We start from the raw sequence: 24713 nt of genomic DNA on the forward strand, positions 1-24713 counted from the left end.
GATTTGCTGCCTCTGTCTAAAAATCCACCCCGCATGACAGTGGAAGGTCAAAGTCAACTCTTATCTGCAAGTGCTCTCTATAAATGAAAGTAGTTCAATTGAATACTTCCCCAACAGTCTTCTGACTATATAGTGTATTGATAGTTTTAGTCGAAGTATCTGCATGGAGTTTCTTAGCTTGGGTCTCCCTGGCTGCTAAGCCTCTCTCTGACCTTTATTGAGTGGAGGTAGCACCACTGAAAGCAGCAGAGGCGTGACTTTGGCTTTTGGGAAAGCGTGCAAAAAGCGATTGTGCAGTACCCAGCAGGCAGCACAATGTCCATGGTTGATGTTGGAGCTGTCCTAGAGTTGATCTGAAGTTAATCTTTTGCTTCCAGTGATGCCATTCAGAGGCTTGCCCATGCTGCCATTGTTCAGTTGTCTAGGATGGAATGCCAACTATAGGGCTTCTGTGCAACCCGAGTCTAAATTTGATACTTTCTGAAAGATCAAAATGGAGGAGAAAAAGTTTTCCTTTAAAGTTTTGAGCCATCAAATGTAATTGTCCAACCACGAGAGTTGTCCAACCACGAGAGTTGGTGATAACGAGCCTCTAAATGATGTTTGTGCTTAAATCTCTGCTAATAAGTTGTGTTTTGCAATTATGATTTTCATTCCTTGATATTTTAAAAATAACTTGTTTAAAATGCTGACCAGACACAGAATTGTAACACAAATTAACTCCCAAATTTACACTGTACCTTGGGGCTAAAGCATCAGAGTACTGGATAGTAAGGAGACATCACCTGAGAAAGACCCAGTATAACTTTTGAGGTCCAAACTAAAGAATTATACGCTTCTTGGATTAATAAACTCTTAGTTTAATGAGGATTTCATTCAAATAAAAAGACTTAAATGCAGGAAATATGAAACCTACAGGGACTGATAAGCAGGTCAGTTGATACCAAGGCAAAAGAGAGATGCACATTTCAGAACCACCCTTTAAAATTCTAGTTTTGACGCAAGGTTCCACTCCATATTTAGTTTATCTTGTTGCTTTAGCTGGTAACAAACCTGATGTACATTTTCAGAACTCTTTATTTTACTTGTATTCCTTATTTTTATTGTTGATTGAGGTAACTTGTTGATTGACTAAAGCCGATGCATATTTGAAGTCCTCTTTAAGTGAGTCTCTAGATTTGAATAACGTTTGCTAAAGTCTGTTTTGTTTGTTCATCCTGAATTTGCAGATTTTATGGCTTCCAAAGATCCCAAGTCTACAGATGTAGCAGCCATCGTGGTGCCAGTAATGTTTCTGCTACTTGTGATGTTAGGTGTTGGATTTGTTGCGCTGTACGTTCGCCATCGAAGACTCCAGAACAGCTTTACAGCTTTTGCCAATAGTCACTATAATTCTCGATTAGGATCGGCTGTGTTTTCTTCAGGTGATGAGCTAGGTAAGCATTTTCTCTGCTTATAATATATCTTGAATAGAGCATCCTTATTGCAGTTTTGGGTAGTCATTCTTTCATCTGATAGGAGGAAATGCAACCATATTCATCACACACACACACACACACACACACACACACACACACGCACACGCGCTTTAGTAACCTAGTATCAAGTGTTCTGAAATGGTGTAAATGAACATTCTGAAACACTCAACAAATGCACACTGATTGGGAGGGAATGTGTTCCAGATTTTAGAAAGGCGTATTCCAGTCAGCTAAGCAACAATCTCAAAGCACTTCTTGGAAAGCGTTTTGAGACATTGAGGATGTGAAAGGCATGTTGGGAATTTGTTACTTTCTCTCCCTGTTTAGTGGCTCAGTAGTAGCACTTTTTGTTCCGAGTGCCGTTGGTTGGATCTCTACTCACGAGACCTAATTTAATCTAGGTTCCTGGCAGTCCTGAGCAAATGCTTGAGGTACTTGAAATGTTAGACTGAGATTAGCATCAAATATTGCAGGAGAGTTTTCGAGGTTTTGACACAGAACCTTTGGATTCCCTGCAGTATTTCTCATTTGACGACATTAACACTGAACCAGGTGATATGCAAACTGGTGCAAAATGTGTTGGCTTCTCTTTTGAATTAAAACTAAGGTCTGCACCTTTTGTTTTTTAAAAAATACTTGCCTTGAGATTATGCAACAAAGGTTCATTTGGTTAATTCTGGAGGTGGGAGATTGTCCTATGAGCAGAAATTGAGTAGAATGCTTCGAGATACTCTGCAGTTTAGAAGAATCCTTACTGAAACATTATATTCAGCCAGGGCGAGACAGGGTAGATGTTGAGAGGCTGTTTCCACTTGCTATAAAGGTTAGATACAAGTAGTGGAATCAGGGTAAGGAGGCAACATTTCGGGCAGAGTGTCTAATTCTTTTGAAATTCTTTTGAAATTCTTGACCTCTGAGGGTTATGATCAATTTTATTTTTTGTTGTGGCCTGTGAGCATCACTGGCAAGTCTAGCATTTGTTGCCCAGCCCTACTTGCCCATGAGAAGGTGGTGGTGAGCCACTTTGAAACCCTGCTGGCTGTCTGGTGTAGGTACACCCACAGTGCTGTTTGGAAGAGAGTTCAGGTTTCTGGCACAGTCCCCCTGGAGGAATATAGTTCTATGGCACTGAGGACCTGGGTTCAATCCCGGCCCTGGGTCACTGTCCGTGTGGAGTTTGCACAATCTCTCCGTGTCTGAGTGGGTCACACTCCCACAGCCCAGAAAAGATGTCCAGGGTCAGTGGATTGGCCATGCTAAATTGCCCCTCAATTGGAGACAAATAAAGAATTGGATACTCTAAATTTATATTAAAAGAAACAACCCTTATTTTTCTAACATGTGAGAGGAGTTGAGGTCAACGCTCAGCCATGATCTTATTAAATGGCGGAGTAGGTATGAGGAGCCATCTGGGCTACTCATTTATGTTCTTAACGGAAAGACATTAGGATCTGTTTGGTTGCATAAGATGTGGCACGTGGCCTTATTTGTGAAGTCCAGTTGAGTGGGTAAGCAAATGGCAACCTGGTTATCTTAGTAAATAATTGGCATATCATTCTCAATATGGTCCCGGAAGCAACAACAGATTATTTCTCAAAAAAAACGATGACCCATTTTGCTGCTCAACGTTTTAAGCCTGCTAGAAAACTTGTAGATGGGGGGGAAATCCTAAATGGTTTCAGCTTATCTGCCTGGTGTTCTGACACCTTTTGACGTCCTGTCCAACCCACTTTTGCCACAGCCATTAATTGAGATTGGAAAATATCCTCTTCATGGAGTTTAAAGTATTTTACAAAATGATGCAAAGGCTGGTTGCTTGTGCTTGTAGCCATTTGAATTAGTCTTTCTGCTAAAAACTATTGTTTGATGCTCAAGAACAACTTGTTGGAGGAGTGGTTTTTGTTCATGTTGTCTTGAATTTTTTTTTTTCTAAACTTATTGACCGTTGGTGTTTACTTTTTTCCTCTCTTTAGGCGATGATGAAGATGCACCATTGATTAACGGTTTTTCAGATGATGTACCGATGGTAGTTGCTTGAAGACCTTGCTGCGTACAAGCTGTGCAAGAAATTCTGCTAAGAAGTCTCAGCAGCAGGAAAAATAACCTTTTTAAAAATGCACTTTTCTGAGTTGCGATACATTATTTTTATATGGACCAAAATTTAAACTTTATTGCAATGTGCTGTAATACCTAGGTAAGACTGCAACGTATACAACACAGTCCTGGTCCCCGACAGTAGGCTTTTGCACAACTGTGCTTGTGTTCTCCGCCTTCAGGCGCCATTTAGTTTTCAGGTGATTTGCTTGGTGGATGTTAACAGCTGCAGTTTCTCTTTCTGATGGTCTTTAGACAGCATTATCTGTAGAAAGATTAAGCTTCAAGTTCAAATCTCATTTTCCAAGACACAATATTGAAAACAATAATCATGAATAAAACCTGTAGGATGATTGGTTAATTAAAATGAAGTTACTCAAAATATTTTAACAATTTATAAAACTGTCAATTGAATTTGCTAAATGGTCTTAATTAAAATTTTAAACTATTGTTTTACGTACCAGAAGGAAAAATCTGATCCACTATTAATATATCCAATTGATCAAATAACCTTTAAAAAGAAATGGAGAGTTTTGGCAATTGCAGTATAATTAACAAGTTATTTCCAACAATAAGGTAGCAAATATAGGCTGCTGTAATATATATATTTTCCTTACAATTTGAAGTCGTATGGTGTCCATTGTTTAATTACAGTAATTTCAATATGCTTGTTGCATATATGAATGAAACACCAGTTTCACAAAAACCTCATGTTGCCTGCCTCATTGAAGCTGGGATAGAATCAGAATAATGTAACACAGAAGGAGCTATCAAGCCTGAGCCCCCTCTTTGAAAGAGCTATCCAATTAGTCTTATAAGTTCAGCATTTTTTTCCCTTTCAAGTATTTCTCTAATTTCCTTTTGAACATTACTATTGAACCTGTTTGCATCATCCTTTCAGACTGCACATTCTAGATCACAACTCAACACATGAAAAAAAACTTAATCAGGGGTTCTTTTGCCAATTACTGGAATGCTGTTGAATAAATATAGCATTTCTTCAAGGAAGAGTGTTTTATTTTTTAAGGAATGCCTGTATTCCTGAAAAACAAAACTAAACTTACCTTGTGCAACTTATGTTCTGCATGATATCTTCAGCCAGAAGTGTCAAACGATCTAATCTAATTAAATATTTTTAATGTTCTCAAATCCTTTATCTCAATTTAAAAAGAAAAGTCTACCTGTACATGCCCTTTTTAAAAGAAAATAAATGAGCCGAAATGTGCTTTTCTGGATCTCTGGTTAGCTTCCAGAATCTCCCTTCAGCCGCAAAACTACTAATCTGCCAGGCTGTTGCATTCTTGAGCTGGATGCGGTCGTCAGAAGAACTTGCTAATTGATGACATGGAACAACAACTTTCTTGGTTGGCTTTAAGCCAGAATTGGCACAAAAAAAAATCTCTGCCCCTTTTTATCAGGACAGAAGTACAAGCAGGATTTCTTTGTCTCCCAGGAACTTTGTATCTGAGCAGAAACATCAAAACAAATGAACCCGCCTTGTTTGCCTTGTAATTCACTGACAAAAAACTGAAATAGAACTGTCCTTTATATAATTGTCTTGACTTGCTTTAAGCCTAGCAATAATTGTGCTTTCTGAATTCAATTAATTTTACTGCACTTGTTGTAGGAACAGTTGCCTATTAGGGCATTTTTTTAAAAAGGAACATTAATAGGATGACAGGCAGACGTGCCTGGGAATGGGCCATGAAATTAAAACCACGAGCTAGAAAGGCGCAGAAAGCCTGGGCCTGAGGAAAGAGGTTAAAAGAAGAAAATCTAATTCCCAGCAAAAACCTTCCTCTTTTTCTCTGATGCTGAACAACCTGCTGTGTTTCTGGTATTTTCTGTTTCTCTTCGAGGTTTTTAGCATCTGCCTATTTTCCATATGCCCCCCGCCCCGACCCCCGACACCGTGTGAAAATCTATAAATTCCATACCATTGCTGCATAACACATTGACAATTCACCCTGACCCGGGACTAAGCTGTCATTTTAAATTGCATTCATCCTTCTAACTGGAATAAATTCAAGGACTTGCATAACACTTCCCATTTTATTTTTGAACTTGGCAGATGTATAGAGCTTATAGTAGTAGAGCTGGTTTTAATTGTTGATGATATTGGAGGCAGTAAAATGATGGTACATGTTTAAAAGGTGACTTTGGGGCCAAACTATTGAGTTCAGCTTAGCTTTAGAGTATAAAGGTATGATGATAGCTTGGCCATCAGAAACAAGAGTGCAGTTTGGCTTTGCTTGGTACAAAGCTGCTGCCAGTTGCCAATTCTGCATCATTTTTTGATCATGGTTTCAATATATTAATCAAAGTTAATTGTTGGTAGAGGATGTGCAGAAGGGTCTACCAAACCTTACACAAGTGCCCAGCATACGTGGCAAGTTGACTTTTAGTCCCTTCGATGGGCCAAACATGCATGAGAGAGAACGCCACAAAAACATTTCCAATGGCTACAATTGGGATTTGTCTGTTTATCTTTAACTTTCAACCCCTGCTGTAAAGGATAATGGAACATTTTATGTTTAACTAAAGGCCAAATGCAAAATCTACAATGAAAAAGATACGGTTGCCTGGAAGTGTCCCAATTTACAGTCCTAGATGGGTACAGTTCTTAAAGCACAGTTAGTTGGAACGTCCCACTTTTTGGAACAAATTTGTAATCCGCTTTTGTCGGGCTGGAGCCAAATACCTGATAATATGTCAAACTCTAGAATTTTCCAGTATGTTCCCCCTCAATTGTGCAACATTTGAGAGAGGATTTGGGACTTTCTTCCCAGGTTTTAATCGTTTTTGGATTGATAACTGTTCTGATGATTTGGAAAACCCTGGACTGCTCAGATCTAATGTAGATAACGCCTCTCAATCTTTTGCCTGTACCACATATGATTTCCCATAAACGTTCACATAATTTGGAATGTCACGGAAATGTGAATCAACTATATTTATTATGCAAAGCAGAAAACCTGAACTATTCAAATTTTATTCAGCAGCAGCAAAAAATTGTTACATGTGGAGGATTAGCTTTATTAAATTTTAAACTGACTTTATTAAAACATCAGCATGCATTACAGATGGATGCTTTATTATTGCAACTTAAATGGTTGGTCACAACAAGCTATACCACAAGTGCTGAAATGTAAGCACCGGCTCCCCTTATTTAGAAACCCTGCTTAAGTTTATAGCTGATCATTTATACACAGAACTGTACCTCGTCATCAGATCCTTTCCATTTTAAGTGAGATATTGAGGGTTCCTAGGTGTTTGAGATGGAGTATCTGCCTGTATTTTAGTACAATAAATGTTTCTGCTGTGTATAAAATACCTGCTTACAGCAAGGCTTCTCACTTTAATTTTACGGAAATGAGAAATATAAACAAGTACCTCTGAACAAATTGCTCACATGGTCTTATTATTTTCCCCAAATCAAACATTCACAAGGGAATCTTTTGGATCGCACTGACACAGAACCTTGGTCACATCCCTACTTTCTGATTATGTTGAACTTGATCACAAGTTGTGCGGAATTTTGTTTTGAGTGTATGGTGTGAAGGAAAAAGAAAAATGCTGTTTTGGTAATGGTGATATTTCCTCTCCACTCTATCATCTTGAGCTGGCTAGCCATCACGTGATTGGTGGAAACCTGCTGTCTTACATTTGGCTTTACAATGTAGTATTTAGTATGTGTTGTAGTTACTATATGAAATGAAGCCATTTTTATTGATCTATAATTAATTTTGCATTTTATTTAAGTCACATGAATGTACTATTTTACTGCTGGGTGCATAGGAGGGAAAAAGTCCAGCAGGGCTGCTTATTTTAACATATGGTACTACTTTTTAAAGTTGTTCTGTGTTTTCATTTAATTTCTTGCCTTAAAACTGGAGTTTTTTTTAAAAGAAAATGCTTTAAAGCCTTTAAATCATTCTGCCATATCTGCCTTACTGTGTAAAACTTAAGTGTCTGTATTTTTGTGCATCAACCTTCAACGACATCCCAACATTTGAATTGCACATATGGATACACGTGCTCAACCCCTCATCAGCCAGCCACCAGGACTCGAGTGGTTTTAGTGTATTCTTTTTGCTTCATTTTTGTAAAGAAAATTGATTGCTTCAACTTGTAGAGAAGGAAAATGCATATCAAATTCCAAAGTTGCAGATTGTACAATGCACAATGTACAACAATGGGGTGTTTTGTATAAATGGAAAATGTTTTTTAAAAAATGTAAATTTTGGGGAAATATTGCTGTGGATCTATTTTTATGTTTGGTAGTGTTTAATGAAAGCACAGAGTAGATTGTTTGCATGGGGATGTCGAGGGTACCTCTGTATATAATGACCACGAGTCTTGTGCCTCGCATTGCATTATGTTCTATGTAAAAAATAAAATGCAACAAAACAAACCTTGAATTAAGCATAGCTCTGCCAGAAATCAGCAAAATTAATAGTACTGAAGATGTCAGGTTCAGATTTTTCATTGTTTTTGATTTTCAGGCTGTTGTGCTGTGAGACTTTGCACTAATAGAATGTTGGACAAATTGTGTAACAAACCTCTAATTCTTTAATCACCTATTGCTGTACACTTTTGGAAGAGTGCCAGGTGCTTTAAATGTGAATTTTTTTCACTTAATAAATCTCACTTGGGTCAAACATTTTTGGAGTCTTGTAATCTTAAGTAAGTGTTCAGTACCAAGTATTGCGATGGGTCTCTCCTTACTACCTGCTGCTTCTAGTTATCCTGTTTTGATGTTTCAGTTTCCTGCCCAAATGCATTTGTCCAGTGTTTCTCACTAACTACTCCTTTCTTTTCTCCCCCCCCCCCCCCCCCCCCCCCACCCCCAGTATATTTTCTTCCCTTCTCAACTAAAAGAATAAGCTTCAGTTCAATTATTGCGTACTGTGCAGTAACCATTTGTCATTTTTTTTGCCTTGGACAGCAAGCATCTGTAGCCTATTTATCACGGTAATGAAATCACTGTCCGTATGGGGGCAATTTCCAGCAAGAGACACTGGCTAGCAATTAGCAGAAGGGACACTTTCCTCTTCCACCACTCCCAGGTTAATTGTTTTTCTGATCCAACAGCCATTCTGCAGGAAACCAGTACAATAATTTGGTAAATATAAATTTTAGACTTAAAACAGGTTCTTCTTTAAACTGAAAGAGGAACTATTGATCTACATTCCACCACCTCCTGCTCCATTCCGCCATCTTCCCTGTTTCATATCTCTTCGTCCCCCTCTTTCTGTTTAAAATGCCTCCTTGAATCCATTTATGCAGTTTCTTTTTAATGTCCTTCCTGTAACGTTAATTCAACAGTCTTTATTATCCTTTGCCTTGTCTTTGGTGAACACAAGAACTAGGAGCAGGAGTAAGCCATCTGGCCCCTCGAGCCGGCTCCGCCATTCAATGAGATCATGGCTGATCTTTTGTGGACTCAGCTCCACTTTCCCGCCCGAACACCATAACCCTTTACCAACTCTCTTTACCTTGAACGTTTAATTGGACCGCAGGAGACTATTTTGTTTGTTTAAATTGCCATCTTTATGACATTCAGCCTTGAGTCAGCGAGCATGTGCTTTCCGAGTCAGTCAACAGCTTTAAAAGCTTGCTGGAATTGGCGACTTCCCTACGACTGGAAGGATGCATGTATGGTTGCAATTTTCAAAGGATACAATTCAAGTGGGTGCAGGAACAGATCTGGAGGTATCTGTGCACAAATTGTTAAAAGGTGGAAGGACAGATTGAGAAAACTATTAATGTGACATATAGGATCCTGGGCTTTATACGTGGGGGTGGAGAAGCCAGAAGCAAGGAGGTTATGTAAACTTGTATGGAATGCTGGTTTGACCTCTGCTGGAGCATTTTTGTCTATTCTGCACACCATATGGGCAAAGATGTGAAGCTATCGGGGAGCGTGCAGAAAGGGGTTCTGGGGAATTTGGGCTGTTCTCAAGAAGATTTGACTGAGGTTCAAAAGCATGGCATCTGGACAGAGTAGAAAGGGAGAAACTGTTCCTTTTGGCTAAAGAGGAGAGAGCCAGCGGGCATAGTTTAAGGTGCTTCACAAAAGAAGCAATCGGGAAGAACTTTTTTACACCGTGAATAATTTTGAATCTCACAGTACTACGAATCATACAGTACTATCAATATGCTGCTCACTGCTGCTCAGTTTGGGTTCCATCAGAGTCACTCCGCTCCTGACCTTACTACAGCCTTGATTGAAGCATGGAGCAGTACTTGAGGTGAGAGTGATTGCCCTTGACGTCAAGGCAACATTTGACCAAGTATGTCATCACTGAGCCCTGATAAAACTGGAAAACACTGCTGGCTGGATTCATACCTGACACAAATGAAGATGATTGCGGTTGTTGATCATTCCTGATCCCAGAGTGCCTCAGGGTAGTGTTCTCATCCCAACCACCTTCAGCTGCTGCATCAATGCAATACCTTCCGTTATAACATCAGAAGTGGGGATGTTTGCTGATGACTGCATAATGTTCAGCATCATTTGTGACTCCTCTGATACTGAAGCAGTCCATTGCAAAATACCACAAGACTTAGACAATATCCAGGCTTGGGTTGACAAGTGGCAAGTAATATTTGTACCATGTAGGGACAGGCAATGGCCATCTCCAACAAAAGAGGATCTAGCCATTGTCCCTTGACATTTGATGGCATTAGCATTGCATGAACCGCCTCTTTCTTCTCTCCCCCCCCCCCCCCCCCCCACTGGCCATATTATCAAAATCCTTGGGGTTACCATGGACCAGAAACTAAATTGAACTGGCCATATAAATACTCTGGCCACAAGAGCAGGCCAGTGTCTAGGAATCCTGCAGTGTAACCTGCCTCCTGGCGCCCCAAAGCCTGTCCACCATCTACAAGGCACAAGTCAGGAGTGTGATGCAATACTCTCCACTTGCCTGGATGAGGGCAGCTCGAACAACACACGGGAAGCTCAACACAGCTGGGAGTGAAGTATGGGCTGGAGGAGGGGGAAATGTTTAGATGCACGCAGGTTCGAGATTTTGCCAGAAAGGAGATACAGAACTTCACGGTGGAGATGGCCTCCACGTTGCTGGAGGAGGTGCTGACGACAGGGGGACTGGAGAAGGGGGTAGTGTCAGTGGTTTACGGGCTATTTCGGAAGAGGAGAAGGCATCACTGGAAGGGATCAAAGCAAAGTGGGAGGAAGAGTTGGGAGAGGATCTGGAGGAGGGGTTCTGGTGTGAGGTGCTCCGGAGGGTGAACGCCTCCACCTCGTGCGCGAGGTTGGGGCTGATACAGCTGAAAGTGGTATACAGAGCACACCTTATGAGGGCGAGGATGAGCCGATTCTTTGAAGGAGTAGAAGATGTATGTGAACTTTGTATGGGGGGGGCGAGCACTAATCACGTTCATATGTTTTGGTCCTGTCCAAAGCTAGAGGATTACTGGAAGGAGGTTTTTAGGGTAATTTCTAAAGTGTCTCCACTTTAGAAACTGGATCCGGGCCCCCATGAGGCCATATTCGTGGTGTCGGACCAGCCGAGATTGGAAACGGGTTCGGAGGCAGATGTTGTAGCCTTCGCCTCGTTGATCGCTGGAAGGCAGATCCTGATAGGTTGGAGAACAACCTCTCCACCCTGTGCCCAGGCGTGGCGGGGGGACCTGTTGGAATTCTTGACCCTTGAGAAGGTTAAGTTTGAACTGAGGGGAAGGATGGAGGGGTTCTACAATTCATGGGCATTATTCATTATGCACTTTCAAGAACTGGATAACATCGAACATTAGTTGGGGCGTGTGGGTGGGAGGGTTGGGGTGAGGGGGGCTGTGTGTGTTAATGGCGGCTATGGGTGATTCCTGATTCCTTTTTGTCATTTGTTTGCGTGAACATGCGGGCTAATGTTTGGGGTTTGCTGGGAGGATGGGATCGTTATTGATATGGGGATTGACATGTTTGTTACTGATTAATGTTTATTGGTGATGGGTGTAAATCTGGGAGAAAATATGAAAAACAAGGAGAATAAAAATATTTTTTAAAAAAAGCTCAACACCATCCAGGACACAGCAACCCCGCTTGATTTGCACTCCTTCCACAGACATTCAATCCCTCCACCACTACATAATGGTAGCAGCTGTATGCACCAGCTACAAAATGCACCATAGGAACTCACCAAGGCTCCTTTGGCACCACCTTCCAAACGCATAACCGCTACCATCTCGAAAGACGAGGGCAGCAAGGTCACCACCTGGAAGTTCCCCTCCAAGCCAGTCATCATCCTGACTTGGAAATCTATTCACTGTCACGGAGTCAAAAATCCTGAAACTCCCTCCCTGTGAGCACTGCGGGTAGACCTACCCCTCATGTACTGCAGCGGTTCATGACGTTGGCTCAACACCACCTTCTCCAGGGCAATAAATGCTGGCCCATTCAGTGACGCCTACATCCTGTAAATTAATCACTGAGAAAGTACTTGGTTGGAATGGGTTTGTCCTGCTTTTTGTGGGCAGGACAGGTGGGCAAGTTTCTACATTGCAGGAAGATGTCAACATTGCAGCTGTACTGGAACAGCTTGGCTAGGGATGCAACACATTCTGGAACAGCTTGGCTAGGGATGCAACACATTCTGGAACAGCTTGGCTAGGGACGCAACACGTTCTGGAACAGCTTGGCTAGGGATGCAACACGTTCTGGAACAGCTTGGCTAGGGATGCAACACATTCTGGAACAGCTTGGCTAGGGATGCAACACGTTCTGGAACAGCTTGGCTAGGGATGCAACATGTTCTGGAACAGCTTGGCTAGGGATGAAACATGTTCTGGAACAGCTTGGCTAGGGACGCAACATGTTCTGGAACAGCTTGGCTAGGGATGCAACACGTTCTGGAACAGCTTGGCTAGGGATGCAACATGTTCTGGAACAGCTTGGCTAGGGATGCAACACGTTCTGGAACAGCTTGGCTAGGGATGCAACACGTTCTGGAACAGCTTGGCTAGGGATGCAACATGTTCTGGAACAGCTTGGCTAGGGATGCAACACGTTCTGGAACAGCTTGGCTAGGGATGCAACACGTTCTGGAACAGCTTGGCTAGGGATGCAACACGTTCTGGAACAGCTTGGCTAGGGATGCAACATGTTCTGGAACACAAGTGCTATTGCTAAATATTGTCAGAGCCCATTGCCTTCCAGTGCCTTCAGCCATTTCTTGACATCACATGGAGTTAATCAAATTAGCCAGGGCCTGGCATCTTTGATGCTGGGAACCTCTGAGCGAGGTCAAGATGGATATCAACTTGACACTTTTGGCTGATGGTGGCTGCAAGTGCTTCAGCCTTGCCTTTTGCACTGATGTGTTGGGCTTCCCCCATCATTGAGGGTGGGGATATTTGTGGAACATCCTCCTTTGGTTGTTTAATTGTCCACTACCATTCACCACCGGATGTGGCAAAATGGCAGAGCTTATTATAGAATTCTTACAGTGAAGAAGAAGGCCATTCGGCCTATTGAGTCTGCACCCACCCTCTGAAAGAACACCCACTTAATCTTTAGACAGTCGGGAATAAATTAGCAAGGCCAATCCACCTAACCTGCACATCATTGGACTGTGGGAGGAAACCCACACAGACACTGGGACAGCACACACAAACATGTGGCTGGAATTGAACCTGGGTCCCTAGCGCTGTGAGGCAGCAGTGCTACCCACTGTGCCACTGTGCTGTCCTATTTGTTCTATTCGTTGTGGGCCTGATTAGTCTTGTCTATAAACATGCTGCTTGCACTTTGTAGCATACAGGTGGCCCTGTGTTGTAGCTTCACCAGCTTGTCATCATGTTTTCAGGTTTGGTTGGTGCTATTCCTGTCATACCCACCTGCTCTCTTCATTAAAGCAGGGTTGACTCCTTGGCTTGATGGTAATGGTGGAGTGGGGCATATAATGGACAATGAGGTTACAGAATGTGATTGTATACAATTCTGCTGCTGCCCATGGACACAGCACCTCATGGATACCTAGTCTTGAGTTGCTAGATCTGTTTTAAATCTATTCCATTTAGCAGGTTGTAGTGCCGCACAACATGAACTGGACTTCATCTCCACAAGGCTGAATTATTTGATTTGGTGTTGTAACTATTGTTATGGGCAGCATGATAGCACAAGTGGCTAGCACTGTGGCTTCACAGCGCCAGGGTCCCAGATTCGATTCCCCGCTGGGTCACTGTCTGTGCGGAGTCTGCACGTTCTCCCCGTGTTGGCGTGGGTTTCCTCCCACAGTCCAAAGACGCGCAGATTAGGTGGATTGGCCATGATAAATTACCCTTAGTGACCAAAAAGGTTAGGAGGGATTATTGGGTTACCGGGATAGGGTGGAAGTGAGGGCTTAAGTGGGTCGGTGCAGACTCGATGGGCCGAATGGCCTCCTTCTGCACTGTATGTTCTGTTATTGTCTATCTAGATTTTCGGAAAGCATTTCAGAAGGTACCTCCTAAGGTGGAGACCAGTTATTAGTGCTGTTCCACCGGGATCAGTGATAGACCCTTTGTCCTTTACAAACTGTTAATAATGTAAAGTTTTTGGGGGAATGAACTTCAAGTTTACAGATCTTACAAAGATTTGTGAAGGTATCGGAACAACATAAACAACTGCAAACAGGTGTTAAAGTGACAAACCACCACTTGGGAAATGGCATTTAACTTACTTCGAACCTACAGTACAGAAGGAGGCCATTTGGCCCATCGAGTCTTCACCAACCCTCTGAAAGAGCACCCTACCTTTTTTTTAATTTAGTGTACCCAATCATTTTTTCCAATTAAGGGGCAATTTAGCGTGGCCAATCCACCTAACCTGCACATCTTTGGGTTGTGGGGGCGAAACCCACGCAAACACGGAGAGAATGTGCAAACTCCACACAGTGACCCAGGGCCGGGATCGAACCTGGGACCGCAGCGCCGTGAGGCAGCAATGCTAACCACTGTGCCACCTTGCTGCCCAAGAGCACCCTACCTAGGCCCACTCCCCCGCCCTATCTTCACATCTTTGAACACTAAGGGGCAATTTAGCATGGCCAATCCATTGAACCTGCACATTTTCTGCACTGTGGGAGTAAACCGGAGCACCCGGAGGAAACTCACGCAGACACAGGGAGAACGAGCAAACTCCACACAGTCATGCAAGGCCAGAATTGAACCAGGGCCCCTAGCGCTGTGAGGTAGCAGTGCTAACCACTGTGCCACCCTTGGAGAAGTGCAAGTGGACAGATGCAACACAAAGCATGCTTTTACTTTATTAGGAACAGAACTGAGGTGTATGTTGAAAGAAAACTTGTTATCTTGATTCATAAAGCTCCAAAAGATTTCGGAGCAATGTCATGAAGTTACAGCTAAAATAAATGGGGTTCTGGGCTGCATTCACCAGACTATTAATTATTTCCAACTAATTTTTTATTGTGATGGCCGGGAATCAAACCCGGATCCAGACTATTAATTATAACATTAAATTACCATTTTCTCCTTGGTCAGGCCTCATTCAGAATATTGGTTTGCCCAATAGAGAGTGATACTGAGTCTTTCGAGAAGGTTTAGAAGATGTCTGATCCCAGGTTTAGATGCTCGGATAGATTTGAAGAACTACTTTAGAGAGCTGTATAGAATCATCAATTCAATTAGGGTCTGTAAAATGATGAAAGGACTAGATTGTACACATACTGTTAACAAAGAACAAAGAAAAGTACAGCACAGGAACAGGCCCTTCAGCCCTCCAAGCCTGTGCTGACCATGCTGCCCGTCTAAACTAAAATCTTCTACACTTCCGGGGTCCGTATTCCTTTATTCCCATCCTATTCATGTATTTGTCAAGATGCCCCTTAAATGTCACTATCGTCCCTGCTTCCACCATCTCCTCTGGCAGCGAGTTCTAGGCACCCACTACCCTCTGTGTAAAAAGACTTACCTCGTACATCTACTCTAAACCTTGCCCCTCGCACCTTAAACCTATGCCCCCTAGTAATTGACCCCTCTACCCTGGGGAAAAGCCTCTAACTATCCACTCTGTCTATGCCCCTCATAATTTTGGAGACCTCTATCAGGTCGCCCCTCGACCTCCGTCATTCCAGTGAGAACAAACCAAGTTTATTCAACCGCTCCTCATTGCTAATGCCCTCCATACCAGTTAACATCCTGGTTAATCGCTTCTGCGCCCTCTCTAAATCCTCCACATTCTTCTGGTAGTGTGGCGACCACAGTTGAACATTATACTCCAAGTGTGGCCTAACTAAGGTTCTATACAGCTGCAACATGACTTGCCAATTCCTATACTCAATGCCCCGGCCAATGAAGGCAAACATGCCGTATGCCTTCTTGATTACCTTCTCCACCTGTGTTGCCCCTTTCAGTGACCTGTGGACCTGTACACCTAGATCTCTCTGGCTTTCAATACTCTTGAGGGTTCTACCATTCACTTTATATTCTCTACCTGCATTAGACCTTCCAAAATGCATTACCTCACATTTGTCCTGATTAAACTCCATAAAAGTTAAGTTATTTCAATTAAAAGGGCCCGGAAGAATTAAATTCAGAGGAGTTATCAGTCGTTATTATTTGCTGTACATCTTCCAGGGAGATAGTTGGCCTGGTTCCTATCTGAAGCAGAGGTCACATCACAGAAACGAGTGGCTACCAAATGCAGTAAGCCTTGGTCAATGTAGTCTGGGGTACTTTTGACAATCCAGAAGCATCACAGAGAAATTTTCCAGATTTTTATTTTCCCTATTTATCCTTGGTTCATTTGATCTGATTTCCACCTTTCCCAGGATTGGACACGGCACTGTGGGAGCTGATAAAACATTTGGTGCAAGGCATGAGGCATTGCATTTGAACGAGACAGGGTTGATGAACTAGCTTGTCTTTACCTGTCTGGCATTCCTTTGTTTGCACTTGACTATAATATAACCGCTGTGTGCATCAGAGACCAATGTGCGTATCTATGCCCTGGAACATGAGCGTGCTTCTGTAGAGGGACAGCATTGCCCCAATTTTGGTTTTGCCGAGACTTGTGTTTTGAATGAAAGGGCTGAACTTAATATTTCCTGGAATTAAATTCTCAGATCTCGCTGTTCAGACAGATTCCATAAACCTCATACCCAGATTTTAAATGACCAGAAAGTATTGTAATTCAAGAAAATCTTTGTTTAATGAAGTGCCAAAGAGCATTCTTTAATTTGTTGAAACACATCTCCACTGGCTCTCGGCCATAATGGGGAGTCGATGCTGAATCGGTGTTTCGTGAACTTTGGCCTGTGCGTGCTTTGTGCTGTGTCTGGAACTGGTGCAAATGAGCACAAGATCCATATGAGCTTTACACCGTGAGCATCTGCATTGCATTTGTTATTTCTTGTTTAACTCTCCCTGCCAGATCATCGTGCTTTTCCCAACAGCTGCTAATCAATTCAAGGATAAGGGATGTTGTGGATTTTGGCTGCCGCTCTGTGGTAGTCACCACTGATGTATATATTGGAGGTTGTTATAGGTGCATTATGGTAAGTCCCCTGTACTACAGGTACAGGGTAGATCCCTGCCTGCTGGCTCCTCCCAGTAGGCAGAGTATAAATATGTGTGCTCCCCGTACAGCAGCCATTTTGTCAGCTGCTGTAGGAGGCCACACATCTCAGTGTAATAAAGCCTCGATTACATCCTACTCTCGTCTTTGCGTAATTGATAGTGCATCAATTTATTACACTGAGTTTTTTCAGATGGACCTCCGCATCAAGCCGGATCGCCTACAGCTGCATCCTCAAGCAGACAACGCCAAAAAGGACATTGAACATTGGCTAGCCTGTTTTGAAGCGTACATCGGGTCTGCGCCAGACACAATTCCAGAAGCACAGAAACTCCAGATCCTTTACACGCGGCTGACCTCCAACGTCTTTCCACTCGTCCAGGACGTGCCAACCTATGCAGAGGCCATGGTGCTACTGAAGGAAAACTACACTCAGCGGACTAACAAAATCTACGCCAGGCACCTCCTCTCCACGTGGCGCCAACTTCCCGGTGAGTCGGTGGCAGATTTCTGGCGTGCCCTGCTCGCCCTAGTTAGAGACCGTGACTGTCAGGCCACTGTTGGGGTTTGGTCTGGGATCGTAATAACTTGAAGAAAAATATTAATGAGTATTTGAGTAAGGCTCAGAGAAATGGACATAGATGGGTCCAATGTTTAGCAAGCACAGGCATGATTGACTGAATGAGGAGTCCTTGGCTGAAAATGTAATAACTTTAGCTTTGGATGGAGCTGGGCAGTCAATAAGTTCTCAGGAAGATGAAACGCTGGATAGAACACAAGTCAGCAGCCAGTGAGGCAGATGTCTAACTTTTTTCTCTCTCTACAGAAGCTGCCAGACTTGCTGAGAGTTTCCAGCATTTTCCCTTTCGTTTCAGATTCCAGCGTCCGCAGTAATTTGCTTTTATTTTAGTCAGTGAGGCAGATGTCTAACTTCTTGATATAAGATTGGAGGAGGAAAAATGTATTTGCAGAACTGAAGCACAAAGGGTCAAGTCTGACTAATGAACATTGTTCCTTTTATTATACAAGGTACACCATGTCTGTGAGACATTCCTCTCCCCTCTTCAGAGTTTCTTCACTTTGGAATATAAACACCCCTTTGTTACAAAAATAATTTTCGGATTTTCACTGGTCGGTTTTGTTGTAAACATTTGAATGTGGTTTTCTGGGAGGTTCAGAGGTCACTGATGCGAGTCCGAACTCTAGCTGCCCAGTTGTTTTACACAACGACTGAACAATCTGCTAATTCACCCTCAACTGGTTCATCTGCCAATTAAACCCACACAGTTGGAAATGTTTTTTTTCCTATTTACTTACAACTTTTGTTGGGACATTGCTTTGCCTCTTTCTCACCTCCCCTTCCCAATTTCAACGATCCAGACAAAATCTGTTTATGTTTCAACAGCATTGCACCGGGGATTATGGTAGGTGACTGTGATGTCTGGCTAATTGTACAGTTGCAACAACATTCGAGAAGCCCAAAGCCGTTCAAGGCAAAGGTATCTGGTTGTTTGGTATCCAATTCACCGTCTTAAATGTTGAACCTCCCCACCATTGGTGCACTGTGACTGCTGCCTACGGGAGACACTGCAGCATCTCGCCAATGTTTTTTGAGAAGAGAGGGAATGGTCAACTTTATATACCTCATCACGTCCAACATCCAGAGTGTATTAACTATTCATAGTGACCTCAATTAAAGATATAATTGCATTAGAAGCAGTTCAGAGAAGTTCACTTAACTGATTCCTGGGATGAAGCAGTTATCATTTGAGAAAGGGCCTATGCCCATTGGAATTCAGAAGAATGGAAGATGATCTAATCGAAGCGCTTCAGATCCTGAAGGGACATGGCAGGGTGGATGCTGGGAGGACGTTTCCCCTTGTGGGTGAGTTTAGATCTGAGGGACACCCTTTAAAAATTAGAAGCCACCAATTTATGACTGAGGTGGGTGGTTGGTTATGGAATTCTCTTTCTCAGAGAACAGTGGAGGCTGGGTCATTGAATGTATTCAAGGCTGGGTTAGAGAGGATTTTGTTTCGACCAAGGAAGTGTTGAGGCCACAATCAGATCAGGCTTGATCGTGTTGAATGGTGGAGCAGGCTTGAGGGGCGGGAATGGCCGAATCCTAATTCTTGTGTTTTGTGTGCTGCTGTGTTATTCTTATTCAGTCCCTGCACCTTCAGTCTTCCAGCCTTAAAACCTCGTAAGGTCTATGTGTACCTTCAATTCTAGCCCTCTTGTGCCAATTTAAATTGCTGCACCTTTGGGGGTCTTGACCTAAACCTCTTTGTTTCTCGATCTTCTTCTACTCCCCTGAAATACTCTTCATAACCTACTTAGATCGAGCGTTTGATCACCTGCCCTAATATAGACTTGGGTGATGTGGTGTTAAATTTTGTTTGATAATGTTCCTGTCGGGTGCCTTGAGGTGTTTATCTGTATCATAGGTGCTGTATAAATGCAGATTGTTGTGCATCGTGGAGCCAATTCTGTCTGCCAGCACTCCTCCCTGAAAATGATCCTGGGAATATGGAGGATACTTTTAAACAAAGGAAATGTTACCTAATCTGTTTCTTACTTTTAAAAAAGTATTTGCATTAATTTGACGCTGGTTGTGAATGGCTATCAATTGCTTAGAGACTTTGATTTTAGAGTTTTATTTGTAATACCATGAGCATTGACGACATGTCTGAAATGATAATTGATGACAGGCAAGTGAATTATCAGAGGGGTAGCTGAATGATGAGATCTGTCTGCAAAGTGGGTTGGAGGGATTTTGGACCTGGCTTTTTAAACCTGTAGATTGGACCAGCAAAGAGCAATCAGTGAGGGGGCGTGAAGGATTTCATTTCAAGGTGGGGGGAGGTGAATATGCAGTGGAGATAAAGACTTGGAGGGGGGGGTGGGGTTCAAAAATTCAGGGTTACAATGATCGTAGAATGTTAAATACATAAGAATCAAATGTGATTTTTTAAAAATGTTTATGGGATGTACTGAAGCAGATGCAAATAGCAGCTCTCAGTCAATAAGTCAATGTGTTCACAGTGATAATAATCTTTATTATTGTCACAAGTAGGCTTACATTAACACTGCAGTGAAGGTACTGTGAAAAGTCCCTAGTCGCCACACTAGGTGCCTGTTCGGGTACGTGGAGGGAGAATTCAGAATGTCCAATTCACCTAACAAGCACGCCTTTTGGGAGGAAACCGGAACACCCGGAGGAAACCCACGCAGACACGGGCGGATTGTGCAGACTCCGCACAGTGACCCAAGCCGGGAATCGAACCCAGGTCTTTGGCGCTGTGAAGCAACAGTGCTAACCATTGGGCTACCGTGCCGCCCTAGGGAAACATTGCAAGGCTGCAGGGCAAGAGCATAGGAAAGTAACTAATTGGCTAGTTTAGGGGCTAACACAAGGACGATGGGGTGAAGGCATCACCTGTGCTATAAAAGTGAATGCAGCCACATTCCCAGAGGATGCTCTCCACTTTTGAGAGAGAGAGCTGACTGATGGTGATTTATCTGAGGGTTATCACATCTTGGGCAAGGTTGAGAAGACAGGGTATTCCTGACTAATTTCAGCCAGTGTGGGATTTGAACCTGCGCTGTTGGATTTGCGAACCAGAGACCCAGCCAACTGAGCTAACTGACCTTGTCACCTGTGTTCTATTCACTCCTTCCACTACCACTGACCCACACTGGCACCATCGTGTATCATATCGATGGTGCACTGCAGTAGCTTGCCAAGGTCCCTTCGACCCATGATCACTACCATCCAGAAGGACAACGGCAGCAGACAGATAAGGCCACCACCACTTTCACCCCCCTCCAAGTCACAAATGATCATGACCTGGAACTATCTCACCATTCTTTAATTGTCACAGCATCAGAATCCTGCAAACAACGCCTTTGAATGCAGTGGTTCAAGAGGGTCACTCACCATCCAGTGGGCAATTAGGGATGGACAATGATTGCTGATGTCACCAGTAATGCCCACATCCAGCAAATGAATAAAATAAAATTTCTATTCTTCCATTTTGTATGCGTATAGTCATTTTTTTTCAAATAAATTTTAGACTACCCAATTATTTTTATTCCAATTAAGGGGCAATTTAGCATGGCCAGTCCACCTAACCTGCACATCTTTGGGTTGTGGGGGTGAAACCCACACAGACACGGGGAGAATGAGCAAACTCCACACAGACAGTCAGCCTGGGCTGGGATTTGAACCTGAGCACCGTGAGACAGCAGTGCTAACCACTGTGCCACATGCCGCCCACGTATAGTCATTTTGACAAGGTGATAGCATACTGGCTTTTGAACTGTGAATGAATTGCTGTAATGAACAGTTTACAAATGTGGGCAGGTAATCTTTACCATGCTAAACTACTAGTTTATAAGCACTCAAAATGGAATGTGACTTTTACAAGGTTATTAGTTTCAGTGAACACAGATGTCTTCAGTGTGATGCACAGGCCACACAGTTTTAAAGTAATTTCAAAACACATTCTAGGTTGAATTCTCAGACATTTGATTTTCATGTTACAGAACTAAACAATTTTAAAAACTGAAAAGTCAAAATTTGAAATGGAAGAAGTGGATTAGACGGCATAGCCAGTACGTTAGTGTAGTACTGCAGCATTTCACAAGGTAAGGAGCAACTTCAAATTGTATCCGTCTGGTTGAAGACGATCTTGGACAGTAACTGAGGGGGAAACCACAGGCATTAATCCAACATTAGAGGCTGGTTTAGCTCACTCGGCTAAATCGCTGGCTTTGAAAGCAGACCAAGGCAGGCCAGCAGCACGGTTCGATTCCCGTACCAGCCTCCCCGAACAGGCGCCGGAATGTGGCAACTAGGGGCTTTTCACAGCAACTTCATTGAAGCCTATCGTGACAAAAAGCGATTTTCATTTTTCAACAAGCCTATCCATTCTTTGGTCAGTATCAGTATTACTTCCTTATGAGACCTTTCAAAATCTCTCGAGTCCAGGCAACTAAAACATCACCAAGAAGTGTCTTAAAGGAGGAGTACGGTGTAGCAGCGATAAATTTCACCATGGCCATATTCTTTATTTTTATTCAGAAAGGATTCCCAACTTACCACTAAATTTCCTCCTGGTTTGAGTTACCTCTCTTCTCACATCAATCTTCACTCCTCCTCTCTGATTGCACAAATCTTCGCTCTCTACTATTGCAATGGAGCGTCCAGTATTGGGGATGCCTTGTTAAAATTTAAATTGGGATGTTTCCGTGTCATCAACTTGCCTCTGCTTGTGTGTCCTTGTCTATTCCTCCCACCCTTACTTTTAGAGGGGTGTGATTAAGTCAGGAACTCAAACACAAAATATACTTTCAACAAAACAAAATAAATTGTTTGAAATTAGTCACAATACAGTCCCCTGTCACGACCACTTTGCGTATCCACACTTGCTCCACACAGTCACCTCTATGGGGCAAATGCGATTATCCACTTGCTGTCACTATAGGCATTCATTACAAAGGCAGCGTTTAGAGCATATTAAACACTTGAGTATTTTGGGCAATGCAGAATAATTCATTTCTTCAACTTTTTGGACCTGTCAACTCAGACCACTCTGAGCTGATGTCAGAAAACACACCTTCACGTAAAGGAATGCGGAAATCAGGAACTGTTGCACAAAACTGTTGAGGTTGGAGGTTCTACTGAAAATTCCAAGTCTGATAGATCTTTGTCAGGCATCGAGACGGGTTGATGAAGTTAACATGTGGATCAGCCAATGATCTAATTGAATGGCGGGTCAGGCTCGAGGGGCTGAATGGCCTCCTGCTGTCCTGATGATCAGAGATGAAAATGATTAATTGACCAAACGCAAAATACTGAGGATGCTGGCAATCTGAAACTGAAAACACTGGAAATACTCGGCAGTTAACGTTTCGGTCAATGACCTTTCAGCAACTTGAAAGGTGAACTCTGTCTCTGTGTCTACAGATGTTGCCCGACCACCTGAGTATCACCAGCAATTACCGCAGAGAGCTGTAGAGGCCGTTAAGAACATAAGAACATAAGAATTAGGAGCAGGAGTAGGCCATCTGGCCCCTCGAGCCTGCTCCGCCATTCAATTAGATCATGGCTGATCTTTTGTGGACTCAGCTCCACTTTCCGGCCCGAACACCATAACCCTTAATCCCTTTATTCTTCAAAACACTATCTATCTTTACCTTAAAAACATGTAATGAAGGAGCCTCAACTGCTTCACTGGGCAAGGAATTCCATAGATTCACAACCCTTTGGGTGAAGAAGTTCCTCCTAAACTCAGTCCTAAATCTACTTCCCCTTATTTTGAGGCTATGTCCCCTAGTTCTGCTGTCATCCGCCAGTGGAAACAACCTGCCCGCATCTATCCTATCTATTCCCTTCATAATTTTAAATGTTTCTATAAGATCCCCCCTCATTCTTCTAAATTCCAACGAGCACAGTCCCAGTCTACTCAATCTCTCCTCATAATCCAACCCCTTCAGCTCTTGGATTAACCTAGTGAATCTCCTCTGCACACCCTCCAGCGCCAGTACGTCCTTTCTCAAGTAAGGAGACCAAAACTGAACACAATACTCCAGGTGTGGCCGCACTAACACCTTATACAATTGCAACATAACCTCCCTAGTCTTAAACTCCATCCCTCTAGCAATGAAGGACAAAATTCCATTTGCCTTCTTAATCACCTGTTGCACTTGTAAACCAACCTTCTGTGACTCATGCACTAGCACACCCAAGTCTCTCTGAACAGCGGCATGCTTTAATATTTTATCGTTTAAATAATAATCCCGTTTGCTGTTATTCCTACCAAAATGGATAACCTCACATTTGTCAACATTGTATTCCATCTGCCAGACCCTAGCCCATTCACTTAACCTATCCAAATCCCTCTGCAGACTTCCAGTATCCTCTGCTCTTTTCGCTTTACCACTCATCTTAGTGTCATCTGCAAACTTGGACACATTGCCCTTGGTCCCCAACTCCAAATCATCTATGTAAATTGTGAACAATTGTGGGCCCAACACGGATCCCTGAGGGACACCATTAGCTACTGATTGCCAACCAGAGAAACACCCATTTATCCCAACTCTTTGCTTTCTATTAATTAACCAATCCTCTATCCACTACTTTACCCTTAATGCCATGCATCTTTATCTTATGCAGCAACCTTTTGTGTGGCACCTTGTCAAAGGCTTTCTGGAAATCCAGATATACCACATCCATCGGCTCCCCGTTATCTACTGCACTGGTAATGTCCTCAAAAAATTCCACTAAATTAGTTAGGCATGACCTGCGCTTTATGAACCCATGCTGCGTCTGCCCAATGGGACAATTTCTATCCAGATGCCTCGCAATTTCTTCCTTGATGATAGATTCCAGCATCTTCCCTACTACCGAAGTTAAGTTCACTGGCCTATAATTTCCTGCTTTCTGCCTACCTCCTTTTTTAAACAGTGGCGTCACGTTTGCTAATTTCCAATCCACCGGGACCACCCCAGAGTCTAGTGAATTTCGGTAAATTATCACTAGTGCATCTGCAATTTCCCTAGCCATCTCTTTTAGCACTCTGGGATGCATTCCA

At 42.9% G+C, this 24713-nt stretch overlaps 1 protein-coding gene and 1 long non-coding RNA gene across 2 annotated transcripts in view; one reads left to right on the forward strand and one right to left on the reverse strand.

The window, feature by feature from the left end:
• Positions 1-8235, forward strand: part of sorl1 (sortilin-related receptor, L(DLR class) A repeats containing) — a 203277-nt gene extending 195042 nt beyond the window's left edge. The window contains exons 47-48 of the mRNA XM_038779169.1: positions 1230-1436; positions 3452-8235. Coding sequence (XP_038635097.1) covers positions 1230-1436; positions 3452-3516 — 272 coding nt within the window. The 3' untranslated portion in view covers positions 3517-8235. The remainder of the gene's footprint in view (positions 1-1229; positions 1437-3451) is intronic.
• The window catches only part of LOC119954178, a 117811-nt gene continuing 93937 nt past the window's right edge, over positions 840-24713 (reverse strand). The window contains exons 3-4 of the long non-coding RNA XR_005458181.1: positions 4034-4083; positions 840-3837 (exon numbers count right to left, since the gene is read on the reverse strand). This is a non-coding gene — a long non-coding RNA (uncharacterized LOC119954178). The remainder of the gene's footprint in view (positions 3838-4033; positions 4084-24713) is intronic.

Source organism: Scyliorhinus canicula, chromosome 19 (genome assembly GCF_902713615.1).
Source record: "Scyliorhinus canicula chromosome 19, sScyCan1.1, whole genome shotgun sequence".
Lineage (NCBI taxonomy): Eukaryota > Metazoa > Chordata > Chondrichthyes > Carcharhiniformes > Scyliorhinidae > Scyliorhinus > Scyliorhinus canicula.